The following is a 14,531-nucleotide window of genomic DNA, read 5'->3' as shown; positions in this document are numbered from 1 at the left end:
ATGAGTGTAAATAAACATTGTATATCCCACTGAATACTATATGTACATACATTATTAATAGATACTGTCTGATAAATATCTGTACCTTTACTAAGATCAGGTTTGTCAATTAATTATTCAGGTAATTTTTGGACAATTTTCTTTTTAACTACAAGATTTATAAAAAACATTAATAATTTTGCTTTTTATTGCTTTTTCGAGTTTAGGATATATTTTTGTAGACATTTTAATAAGTCCGTGTACATTTCCATCATAGTAAATTATTAAGGTATTAATATTGGGTTGGAAGAACTGTGGACATCCAAGAAAAAGCTGGCGAATAGTTATTCGGTACATAACCTTTTTCTTTAATTAATTCCTTTGTTAGTTCAATAAATGACGCACTGGAAACTGCTTCCTGATTTTGATTGTAATTTTTATAAATTTTCATCCTTTTTGTATTTTGATTTTGCAAATATAACCTTTGGACTTTCTACAGGAGGTGTATAAAATGGAGTTTATATGTCTAAATGAATATAATTTTGCCCAGTAATTTTGTTAAAATGTCTTGGGACTTTTATTTTTATTTATTTATTATTTTATAGTTGGTCCAGTTTCATTTAAATCTATTTCTCATTTATTTTTTAAATTGTTAGATAAAGCTGTTTTAGTTAATTTGGATTGAGGTTGAGGATTTGGGAATAACTAGATTTACATCATAAAAAAGTTGTAGGTGATAATAATTTGAGGCAAGGAATACTAATATATTTTTCTTGCTTGCCAAACAATTCTTGTATAGCTGCTTTTAGCAGCAACAGTTACTTTTCTTGCCTAAATAACATTATCACAAATTTTAATTGTTCTCTAATGGTTTAGAAAATTGTGCACAATGTGTTTATTAAAAACATAGAGTAATAATTGACGATTTAACATTATTTACGAGAATTGTGTTGTAATAGTATTTCGACCAATATGAGTGTATATTCTTTTATATTTTTTTATTTCTAATTTTATAGTATCGATATATAGAAAAAATATAGCTTGATTTTTGATAGAAAAAAAAATTATAATTGTTTGTCGCTTAGCGAAAGTAGACTAAGAGAAGGTTTTTTGATCTGGTACCCTTTGTGAACTCTTGTAATTAGAATTTCCACTAGGTGTCTTGTAGTTTAATATACCTTTTGCAGACCTTACCTTGTTACAAATAAGTAAGTTTAATGATAGGTTTTGAAATCAAAATCAAAAGTATTGTATTGTTTTGTATTTTTAGAACAACCTCCGAAGTGGAAATTAAAACGTTAAAAATAAACTTATGTTAAACTTAAATTGTGGCTTATTCCCAATAAAAATAGTAATTTTTAAAATCAATATAAAAAATTTCACTTGAGTTCTTGAGTGAGTTTTTTAAAGTTAGGTTCACGCTGGAAGCAGCTTATGCAAATAGTATCCTCAAGGTGAGCGTCTGTCAATCTTGATCGATATTTGCTCTTTAAAAAATTTATTTTTGAAAACGAAGTTTCACAAAGAAATGTGGAGCCAAACGAAGGAACGAGGACACACTTTGTATCAGACCACATATTAATTTCTCATTTCCTTGTAGTTCGGTATTGAGCACATTTAATTATTGCAAATGTCTTTCAGGGAAATACTTGCTTCATTGCTTCTTGAGTATTCCAGTTTTCTAAGAAGGTATTTATTTTTAGTAATAAAATATTGAAAACTTTTGTTTTCAAAACATTCACAAAATTTATTTTAAATTATTATCACTACCGCTGTTTCGGCCGGAATGCCTTTCTCAAGTGATCTATTTTTGGTATGTGTTTACACTTTATAGTTGTTAACTGAATAAGCTGAGGAGCTATTTCCATAGATTCTAATAAAGATAGCTTAAGGTCTTTATTTTAAATGAGAAGAATTTGAAATTCGTCATTAAAATAGTGATTATGGTTTAGAAGGTGTAGTCCGTACGTAGAGTCTGTTTTTCTATTATTGAAACCCCTTTTATGTTCTGCTAAACATTTGATAAAAGTTCTACCAGTTTGACCGATGTAAGTTTTAGGGCAATCGCCACATTTAAGTTTACGTACACAGCTGTCTAATTGCTTTTTCTTTTGGCTCTTGCTGTTTTTAATATATTTGCATAATATATTAAGAACAGCAAGAGCCAAGAGCCAATAAGTTGTAGTTTGTTCTAAAAGCTGGTGATATTTCTTTATTTTTTATGTGTTTGGCTATTTTTGTTATTATCTTGCCTGTATATGTAATTGAGCAGAAGATACTGGGTTTTTTTCTCTGATGGTGGAAATACTAATTTCAGGGCTTTCTTATGTAGTTTTTGATTTAAAATTTTATTTATTTTGTGTACGTTGTACCCATTGTTTACTGCTATTTGCTTAATGATATTCAGTTTTATCTCGAAGTTATTTTTTGACATGGAGATAAATGAACAAATTAAAAAATACAGACATAATTCTGAATGACCAACTTAAGACAAACAGTTCTCCTCTTCTTAACTTATTCAGTTAAAGACTATAAAGTGTAAACACATACCAAAAAAAGATCACTTGAAAAAAGCACTTTGGCCAAAACAGCTGCAATGATAATAATTTAAAATAAATTTTATGGAAGTGTTGAAAACACAACTTTTCAGTGTTTTATTGTTAGATAAAATGAATTTTCATCAAGTAACGGTCGAATTCATCACGTATTTATTTCTTATTGTATTTGCCAAAATCGTTCAATCTCTTGACCTTTACTTAGCCAACGAACATTGTTGTTGTTGAAGTAAGTCAGAATGAGTTGAATTACACTCAGATAGAAAAATATTGAACTACCTGTGTTGAAGAGCAGAACGACACCTCATAAAATTAATCAACTTCATCAAGTTGTTCATAACCTCTTTCAGAGTGTCACTAAGTTTCCCACATAGGGCTGCCTGGTGAATTATGCGTTGATAAGATAGTAGCTCAGCATTATTTTCTTTGATTCGCTTTACAAGCCCCCTTTCTTTGCCGACCATAGCTAACAGAGCATAAACTTTGATCGTCAACAGCCAATTTTTATTGTCTGCAGATAATATTTTGGTTCTTCTTGTATTGCTTTTTGCCAACAATGGAATACCTTGAATTACAACAACAACAACATTCTTTTTATTTTCACTCCTAGCATATATTCTTTAACCATCTCAGAGTCTGAAAATGGCTGAAAATGGTTTATTGAGCGTCCAATATATACTATAAGCTACGTCTGCAGATTTTTCTTGCTATCTCATAATTCGAAGTAGTATGGATGTGCTTTTTTTTAAGAAGCTAGATATGTCTTGAGCTTTTCTTGGCGAGTTTTACTTTCCAGAAGAATCTTTTGATGAAACTGTTGATGGGTAGTTTTTTATATTAGATTTTATAATCTCTCTTTAAATTAGTATTTTTATTAAGAGTGACAGTTTTATTGCGTGTTAGGCAAACTGGAACAGAGTCAGGTATATCACGAAGCGTAGCGTAAAACACAGTCCATTCGGTCAAAAACTTGCTATTTTAATATCAACTTTACGCTTTTTATGATCTATATCGATAAAAAATAAAAATCACAAAAATGAACAATTATAAGTTAGCCAAGCGAACAACACAAAAGACAAACGGCGACAGTCATAACAACACTTACTTGCTCTCAGCTCTACTACGTGACGTGACTACGACTGGCTGGTCATGCTCAAGCAAGAGTTTGCGGTATTCCTTTTTTTTATCTTTTTTTGACTGCAATTATCGAATAAGGATAATAAAATAAATTTTTAAATTTAGAATATATCATTCAAACTAGATAAATAAAAACCTGCATTCACAGTGTTTTGCGTTAAACTTGCTTAACATATATATTATTTTTGTTTCAGCCACACCACTCATTCCTCCGGAAGAAATTTAACCAGAGTTTCCCAAAGGCACCACTAGGATTATATGGGTCTACTGTATTCAGCCTTTGCGAAAGCCCGAATTCATTATTATTTATTGTCTCCACTAACTTTTTTTCAAACTAAAACATTAGTTTCCAGAGGAAGTAGTTTCGAATATTTTTTTATAAAATTCTTTATAGGTTGATTTGAACATCAAATATATTTTATAATATTAAAATAAAATGTAAATAAATAGATTGCTATAAATAAATGATACTGAGCAGATAAATTAGTGAATGAAATAATTGAGTACAGTCTGGTAATAACTGGTTTTGATCTTAATCGGATGATAAAATGATACTAAAATATGGTGACTAAATTCTTCCAACAAAAGTTAAAAATAGGGGAAAATTAAATAGATAAGGAACATTGGACCACAACAGGGATTTACAGAAATGGAAAAATACTAAAAAGCCTCAAAAATAAATATAGGTTGGGGGAAATCTATCTATATAACAGGCTATGATGACAGATCATACTGTCGTCCAGTAAACTAATGGCGCCACTAGAAAATAAATATGAACTATCATATTTCAATCATATTTTGTTCTTGAAACGATACGTTTAATTAATAATACTGTATTAATTATTATACAGTGATGAGTGCCTTAAGAACCCACAAAATAACGCAAAAGATAGAAAATATAATACGTTGTGAAATAAAAAGAGATGAAAGTAGTAGAGGTGGGAAATAATCGGTAGAAACCTATAATTAACATTATAAATCGATAGTCTCACACCTTTAGACGTTAGCTTCGAGCTAAATCACCTCGGTCATAATTATTATGTGTAACGTATGTGTGACGTATTTCCATTTTTTAATTTCACATAAAGTAAAAACTGATTGACCACAATAAAGCAAAAATGTGAATAAAATAATTTAATTAATAGTAATTATTTAATCTAAAGTTTTAAATTATTAATCAAGAATAATTTCTACTATGATGTGAGGATTTCATACACTCTTGTCACTGAATAATCACTATCCTTCGTGGATTAGTGGTATGCTTAAGTAAAAATTCTACAAAATTAAAAAAAATATTGTAAATAAACGTATTTACAATATGTAAGCCTTCATTAGCAGCAGAACAATAACCCAAACTGTCACTAAATAAATATAAAAGTTTGATGGATCAGAGTTCAAGTCACGATGTTCTCATGCAGGCGCTCAGGGTTCAAATCCCACATGAAGTTTTTACTTTTTTAAAAATTTGAAATTATGCAGATATTATATCGTTTTGCTTTAAATCACTAGACATTTATTTTAGTTTTTATTAGAAGTGTTTATAGTAAATCATGAAAATCTTATTGAAAGAACAATGTCGTACTTTCGAAAATAAAGTAATAATTCTTCAAACATAAAAGAACGTTCTAAATAAATGTACTTCCAAAAATATTTAAATAGGTAGAAATTCTATAAAAATAAAAAAAATTATTCTAATGAAATGTATTTACAATAAATGTTCGAATAAGCCTCCATTAGCAGCAGAACAATAACCCAATCTATTATAAAAGTTTCGTCTAACATTAGTTAATGTTTCTGGACTAATACCTCTCATTGAATCAGAGATCTTTTCTCTTAATTCTTGGAGAGAATTAGGCCTATCGTCTTCAATTCCATATAGCTTGGACTTGATGTATCCCCACATAAAAAAATCACAAAGTGCAAGATCAGGTGATCTTGCAGGCCAAAAAATATCTCCGTGGCCACTAATCAATCGATTAGGAAAAGTCGCACTGAGATATTCACTGACGATGCGAGAATTATGTGCGGGAGAACCATCGTGTTGAAACCATATGGAATCGAAAGGTATTGGTAAATTACGAAGGGCTGGGACAATTTGATTTTGCAGAAGTTCCAAGTATTTCCGCCCAGTTAACATACCGTCTATAAAAAATGGACCAATGACATGATTCCCTATTATGCCTCCCCAAACATTTACTTTTCGAGGACGCTGGGTACGAGCGACATAAATCTGACGAGGATTTCCTCGAGACCAATACCGAGCATTCATTGAATTGTGACGGCCCTGCAATGAAAACGTACATTCATCGGTGAACACAACGTTCTCTAAAAAATGTTCATCTTGATGTGACATTTCCATTGCAGTTTGACAAAATTCTAAACGTCTATATTGATCCCCAGGAAATTGTTCGTTGGATTTATGAAGTTTATAGGGACGGTATCCATGTCTTTTCAAAATTTTACCTACTCTAAATCTTGAAATTCCATATTGTTCTCCGAGACGAGATGTTGATTGGGTAGGATTTTGCTCAATACTTGCACAAATTAAAGTGTTCCTTAGTTCCAAATCTGGATTTACCTCCCTTCGTCTACGAACTCCTCTTGGAGTGAACACGGATCCATAAGTAAAAAAATTACGTATAATAGACTGAATTGTTGACCGTGCTGGAGCCGGCGTATTTGGAAACATATTTACAAATTGTTGTCTAATCATGTTGTCTGATAATCCATTCACATGCCAGACAACAATTTGCACTTTTTCCTCGACCGTTAAAACCATTTTCACGAATTGTTTTTTCAATAAAAAGTTTCTGTTTACCGTGCAAAAACACTTCTCGGTATGTTATTATTTTTGATGGCTTGATGATTTGGTTAGCTGTAAAGCAGGCAGCTGTTCGCGCGCATCCATTACAATGTTGTTAATTGTTTTGAAAATCATTACCTGTACAGAGGAATTTATATTAACACTGAGAAATTAGTGATGGATTTGGCATTAAACAGTCTTAACCGGATTATTTTGCAATCACAACTGAAGACTGTAAAACTGAAATTGAATTTAAATTATTTTGTATTTCTATTTTTTAACATTGGAATAAGAATAAATTGTAAATAATGAGTTTTTCGAAAACTTTTTACCTAATATGTATCATATTTTCTATTATTTTTTGATTGAATAAAACAAAAATTTTATCCTTGGTGTGAATTGAACCTCCAATCTTCTTGTCACTAGACCACGTCTCTAACCATTACGCCAATTCTCCACACATTAAATATTTTCGGATTGAACATACCTACCTTTAGTTTAATTAAATATTTCAGTTAAGTTATTTTTATTATTAAATAAACTTAAAGATTTATAATTTAAAATCGCTAATAATTAATGTTTTTTACTATAATATATCTTAATTTATTCAATCATTTATTCTAACATCAGAAATTATTGAAATAAAATATTTTCGAGGTCATCCGTATAATTATGACTGAAGTGAAATAGCCACGTCAAAAACTAGCTTTATCTCATACTATCTCACAACTTAATCTGTCTTCTATCCTTTCCGCTATTTTGCCGGGTGGTAAGGCACTCATCACTGTATATTAACGTATATAAGTCAATGATGACAGGTCAAACTGTCCAGTAAACTATCGACGCCATCTAGGAAACAAATATGAACCACCATATTTCAATCCTATTTTGTTCTTGAAACGATCCGTTTAAAATACTGTATGTATTAATTATATAATAATATTATTAATAATTAATTTTAATAATATTTTTAAGGTAGAATTTATTATAAAATAATTTAAAACTTTACGTTATTTTAGATTTAAAACCTAGCGCCATCTAGAAAAGAAAATTTGAACTACTCACATCTGACATTTCATTCATATTTTGTTCTTGAAATGATACGTTCAATTAAAAATACTTACAATATTAACTACATATATTAATACATATTAATTACATAGATAATTAATAATAGGAATATTTATTATTATTTTTTTCGCAAAATAATTTAAAGCATTATGTTGGTTTATATTTATTTGGTTTATACGTAAGAAGGTACATGCTGGTTTTGTACGTAGGTCGATTACATAGGACGTCATTTAATTTTTTTTAAACTTTTTTATAACAACTCCAGAAATACCGGATCGACGTAGTTACTTTTGATTTTAAAATATTTGTATAAATATCTGTATAAAATAAAATAAAACAAAATTAAATAAATTAAATTAAGTAAAATCGAATTGAATAAAATAAAATAAATTAAATTAAAAACTATGGCTCCGTGCTTAAACGATACTTCCACTCCCAGAATTCTTAAAACATATATCACTTTTCGATTTTTTAAAACCATTTTAATAAAATATAATGATAATAAAAATGAAGTAATTATACATAAATACAAAATACTAATGAAAATGTAAATGATTAATTAATTCTATTTTATGTTTAACAAATTTTGGAAATTTTAAAAATTACCAAAATAATTAAACAAAATTTTTAAAGGAAAAATTACGATTTTTCAAACTTTATAAAGAACTTAAATGTGAAGTATTATTATAAAAAAATATTAACAGTCTATCTATATAAAAGGTATAATGACAGGTCAAACCGGTTGTCCAGTAAACTAACGACGTCATCTAGGAAAGAAATACGAACTACCATATTTCAATCATATTTTGTTTTTGAAACGATAAGTTTAATTAATAATATTGTATTTATTAGATATTAATATAATTAATTATTAATTTTAATAATATTTTAAAGGTAGAATTTAATACAAAATAATTTAAAGCTTTATATTAGTTTAGATATAAAATCCTAATGCCATCTGAACAAAGAAATCTGAATTAATTAATTTTTTCGAAAATTGCTGAAAATATAGGTTACTGTAATTGTAAGCTAAGAGCAATGACGCATAATATATATTTATTATATGTCACTGGGTAAGATAAACCAGACCAGCATTTCTGTGTCTGATTGACTCAAAGAAAGCGTTTGACTGAGTAAGACTCAAAGATGTAATTCATCTTCTGTATCATAGAGAAGCTCCCCTAAATATTATATAAACTATGGAAATCATCTACCAAAACAACAAAATGGAAATCAGAATATATAGACAACTTACAGAACCTATAGAAATAGACAGCAGAATAAGACAACGGGATTCATTTGGACAATTTGCTCATAAATGAAATCATTAAAAGCGTTAACAAAGGAAGAGGATACATAATGGCAAACAAAGAAATCAAAATACTCTGTTACGCAGACGACACAATATTGATAGCCAAAAATGAAGATAGTCTTCAAAACTGGTCCATAGATTTAACATAAGAGCAAAAGAATTTAATATGACAATCTCATCTCAAAAAACTAAAACAATAGTAGTAGCAAAGAACCAACCAGATGTAAAATAGAAATTGATGGCATCAGTATTGAACAAGTAATGGAAATAAAATACCTGGGAATTACACTGTCTAGCTGTGGAGACCTGGACAAAGAAGTGAGGGATCAAGTACAAAAAGCAAATAGACTGGCAGAATGCCTTAATATCACTAAATGGCGAAACAGACACATTAACACTGAGATGAAATCAAGAATTTATAAAGCTAGTGTAAGACCAATAATGACATATGTCTCAGAAACAAGACCCGACACAGCCACAACGTAAAGGCTACTGGAAACAACAGAGATGAAGTAAAGAGAAGAATTACAGGAAATACGCTGAGAGATCGAAAGAGAAGTGAAGACATTAGAAGAAAATGTAACGTACAGTGTATAAATGAATGGACACAAAATAGAAAAAAAGAATGGAATAACCACATAAGCAGAATGTAGGAGACTCATGTCGTCAAAATAGTAAGAGATAAGTCACCAATCGGCAGAAGAAGTGTCGGATGACCGCGCAAAAGATGGAGTGACAACCTTTCATAGAGGTATTAATCCGCCCATAAACAAGCAGAATTGCTTATAAAGAGTAAGAAGAAGAAGAAGAAAAAAGGTAAGATAATCATACACTTACTATAAAAATAAAATGATGTTTAACAAACGTCAACGCTTTACTAAAATAAAATAAAAACTAATAAAAACTAATATGCTAATAAAAATAAAATTAAATAAAGGTAAATAGAGTTAAATAAAATTAAATCAAGTTAAAGAGAATTATGCAGAATTAAATAATTTTTTGAGCGTTTTATAATAGGGGTAGAATAGTTCGTCGAATCATGACGTACATCATACATCGTATAATCCATACATCATTGGAAAGGAGAGGTGGAAGCGAATATGTTGAGACAGAAAAAATACACATTGCAGCATTGCTAAGAGGGCCTTACATAATATCTCCTTTGTGTTTAGTCCGATTGGAGCGTGTGATACGTTAAATGAAAGGGGAGAAAATAACGAATATATTAAGTAAGAAAAAACAAACAAGGCGGGTATCAAAAGGGTACTACACAGTGTCTTTATTATTAATGAACATATAATTACCTACGAGATGTCATAGGCCACTATGCATACAAATAGTTTAACTAAAAGACAAATTTTGATTTATTGACTTACAGATATTAACATTTTTTGGTGTCTAACAGTCTTTAGTAATTCTCTATCTTTATTGACCATACTTAAATTCACTAAATTCACATTTCTAATAGTTCACTTCGGTTGATGCTTGATACTTTTAGTGTCCACACTTACCACCGTTTTCCTGTCCATTCCATACCGACATATCAAACATAGCACTTAATCATTCTTTGTCTTAGGTCTTAACTGAGATGGTTGCTACAAAAAATTGTCTTCCTTTTCAGAAAACTGGTTTTAGTTATTGTTATTCTGCGTTTTATTTCTACGTCTGGATTCAGTTGATCCGTTATGACAGAGTTCCTAAATATGCAATTTTGTGACTTTTTCAAATTTGAGTCCAATTAATTACTCTGCTACTGAGTTATGGATAAAGACTAAAAATTAGTTTTGTTTTAGTTTATTTTAATGTCCAATTTCTCTCCTACTTCGTAAATATGATCAAGCAAAATTTGGAGACCTACGATGTTTATGACTTTCTCTTAAGTGTTGTTAAAATAAATTATCCCAGTAGACATTGAATAATGTTGGGGACACAATGCACCTTTTGCAACTTTGACTCCTCGTTGTATGGCAATTTCGTCGGTGGAGCTATCTCCAATTTTTATGGTGGCGGTTTATTATCTATTATCATCTATTTCGTAATCCATGAAACATGCAAAGACATATTTTACTTAATCACGGCATTTTTGGCATTTAGCGCAAAAAGTGCATCTTTGCTTATCTCTTTGTTTTAATAATTTATATTGCAACAATAAAATGATTTTTACCAAATATTAGATGCAGAGAACTTCTCTCTATTTACGTATGCAATATACTAATCCTCATCAAGGTCACCTATTTTTCACTGGTTATGCGCAATAAATATGGTGTTAAATTCAGTGAACTTTATTAAACAGATTATTATTTCTTATATTACACTACTTAGATTCTAGTAGCTAAGATAATTCTGAAGAAAAATTGTTGATTAGCATTTTTTATGTAGAAGATATCTTTTGAACCAAGTGTCCTATCGACAAAAATCAAGATGCGTTTTAAAGGTAAAAAGTGCAGATTTTGTACGCAATTTTTGTATTTTGCCGCAAATAAACTGAGTTTTATAAAGGCGTTAAATAAATATACATGACGCGATTTTTGCCAATTTTTATGATTCTCATGAGATCAATACACTTTCTGATCCTTTTATTAAACGACCACTGAGTAGTTTCGATAACTAGAGCCTAATCTTTAAAACCTATATCATAAAATTTTAGTTTTGAGTTTTGGCAACAAATGTGAGGGATTTGAAATATGAATAAAAACCGCAGAATTTAAACTTTCACATTACAAACAATCTAAAACATTTCAAACTGCTCTTTTTCAATTACGCTAGTACGTTTTTCAAAACTACTCATCTTCTGCTACAAATTACAGTCAAAATCATTTCCTTGGAGACATTTTTCGTGACGTGTGATCATTTGTAACGTAAAAGTTTAAATTCTGTGTTTTTTAGTCATATTACAAATATCTCAAATTTGTTGCCAAAACTCAAAATTCAAATTTCATGTTATAGGTTTTGAAGATTAGTCTCCAGAAATCTAAATTTTACTATGTCCGGTCAACTAAAATGAAAAATTTAATTAATCTTAGGAGAATTGTAAAAATTGCAAAATTCGAGCAACGTTTATTTATCGAACAGATTCAGAGAAACTGATTTGCGGCAAAATACAAATATTGCACAAAAAGCTACACTTTTCGCTTTTAAAACGTATTGTGAGTTTTGTTGATAGGATATTTTCATCAAAAGATATCGAATTTTTACCGTCGACTTGATACACATTTTATTTCACATTGATTTCTCGCCCGCAACTGACATTCAAAACCGCCGGTCGCTTCAAGCGTTGTTTCTGAGAGAATGGTTCATTCTAGAGAAAAAGTGCTAATTAATATTTGTGTTCAAAATTATCTCAGCTACATTTTTTATTCAAAATATTTTTTTCTACGCCGAACAGGTTCTTAGTAAATCGATTTTTTTGAGTATTTTCTCCTCTACGAAGAATGTTTTAAGGGGAAACCCGGGGGTAAAAGTGAAAAAACTTTTTTGCAACTTTTTTGGTGTCCCAAAATTGATATTCTCGGCAAAATTCATCTTGTTCGTATGATTTTTAGGGGTCAAATATCTGACGACTGGACTAATTTTAACATGACTAATTTTTTTTTTCGTAAATAACGGAATATTTTGTTCTTTATTTTTTCATATTAATTTCGTTTAATATTCTTATACATATTTTTTATACCAGATAGTCTCAATGTATAGTGTTTCACTTCTGGCAGTTGTACTCCGACGTATAATTTTTTGTAAACTTCAAGAACTATACACTGTACTTCTATTATAATTCTTCCATACTCACGCTACTTTTTCTTTTATTGCATCAGCTGAAGAAATAAAAAACCAATAGGTTGTAATGTGCTATCTATATCTTTGACATAGTTAGAGCCATTGAAAAAAATTGTAATTATATGGGTCATGAAATAACGTAAAATATACATCGGGTCGGTAGTATGTAGTATCATACCAAGTAGTCACCATGCTAAATTATTATGGTTTGGCATTGTCAATATAGAGTTTGGCTGGCGGTATATTTTACCAAATATTTTTGGGAAATATAAGAAAAATTCATTAAAATCAGTAATTATACGAATACGTATTATTTCCATACATATGTAAAGGTAAACGTTAGTTGCAAAACAGTGTGAATGAGTTGTTAATTGAATAGTGTGCCACTAGGAAATACATTGATTTTAACGTATGTATTAATTTAGAAATCGTTTATTTCTTTTGTAGTAAATGTGTTCATTTGTACTTGAACATATTCCTATATATAGGGGAACGAAGGATATTGTCGTACACATAACTTTAAAATATCCTTATTACTAAATTATTAGTAAATCTACTTCAAATGGGGTATTTTTTATTTTAGATATTTATCAGAAAATAAAAACCCCATTTAAAGAAATATAACACCTTAAATGATGACTACGTTAGTATGGTAATAACCGAATCATTCGGATATCTCCTTACACGTAATGGGCTAATTTCGTACATACATAATTCCGTTTAATTATTATATTAACCATTTATTTTAAAAACTAAAAATATTTTTTTACACAATTATATTTTAAAATCGTAGACTAATTTTCGAAACCAAATTCAAGAATTCCGCTTTAATCTGTGCTTTCTAAGAATTGCAAGGCAAAACAGACGTTGATAAAGATGTTAAGAGAGACATGGGGAATCTAAAAATTGCATTCCACAACATATCTCCTCAACTAAGCAAAATTCTTAGCGAATTGGTTTCTACCAATTGGTACAGAGTATATCAAAATAAAAAGGAAAAGACAGTTAAGATTTGATTTCACGTACAGGGAGCTTGCGCATCCATTTATACGTATTTCGGCCTAATAGGCCTCATCAGAACGGCTTTCGCAAACGCTCTGGCGCTCTAAACAGAGCGTTTGCGAAAGCCGTTCTGATGAGGCCTATTAGGCCGAAATATGTATAAACGGATGCGCAAGCTCCCTGTACGTGAAATAAAATCTTAACTGTCTTTTCCTCTTCCTAATTATATTTTATTTAAGAACAAAGGTAAAAATTATAATCATTATCTATCATGTCGTTACTAGGTCCTATGTGCAAAAACTACAATAATAATTAATGAACAGAATTATATCCGGAACACAAAGCTTTCACATACGACCAACTTCCATCAGCATCAGAAGATAATGAACTCTCCTTTGCAATTTGTTTTTTTTATTATTTTTATTTTTTCTGTTTATTACCTTTTGCACTAGTCTCAGCCCGTTTTTCTAGTTTAATATTTTTGGCAGCTAGTGTTTTTCACTTTCTTCTAACACAGTGTTATTTCATAGGTGCTTTTGATTGCTGTTGTCCTTATACCCTTCCCTTTTGGGATGTTGTTCTTTTCAGATACTTTGGATATTTCTCTGAAAGATATTGTGTGTTGTCAGGTGTTTTATTTTTCTCTTAAATCACAAAAATTTTTCGTTTGACGTGCTGAATTTCTACTTGAGTTGGATAAGTGGTTCTTTACATCGATGATAGTGGATTATTAACTTTATCTAGTTCTGGGTTTTCAGGAAGTAGTGAATTTTGAAATCCTGATGATAATGGAAGTACATCGTCAACGAATTCAGCTAATCCTGTATTTTTAGGTACCAAAGACTCATTAAAATTCATAGAAATATCTAATTAACTGGGCGCTTCTAAATTTTCAGGCTAC

At 29.9% G+C, this 14,531-nt stretch overlaps 1 protein-coding gene across 1 annotated transcript in view; it reads left to right on the top strand.

Moving 5' to 3' along the window:
• LOC140431316 (uncharacterized) overlaps positions 1-4,154 on the top strand; it is a 79,251-nt gene extending 75,097 nt beyond the window's left edge. The window contains exon 4 of the mRNA XM_072519251.1: positions 3,866-4,154. Within this exon, the coding sequence (XP_072375352.1) occupies positions 3,866-3,923 (58 nt within the window). The 3' untranslated portion in view covers positions 3,924-4,154. The remainder of the gene's footprint in view (positions 1-3,865) is intronic.
• The last annotated feature ends 10,377 nt before the right edge of the window (positions 4,155-14,531 follow it).

This window comes from Diabrotica undecimpunctata, chromosome 1 (genome assembly GCF_040954645.1).
Source record: "Diabrotica undecimpunctata isolate CICGRU chromosome 1, icDiaUnde3, whole genome shotgun sequence".
Classification (NCBI taxonomy): Eukaryota; Metazoa; Arthropoda; class Insecta; order Coleoptera; family Chrysomelidae; genus Diabrotica; species Diabrotica undecimpunctata.
The sequence above is the reverse complement of the archived record's forward strand: the minus strand, read 5'-3'. Positions and strand labels throughout refer to the sequence as shown.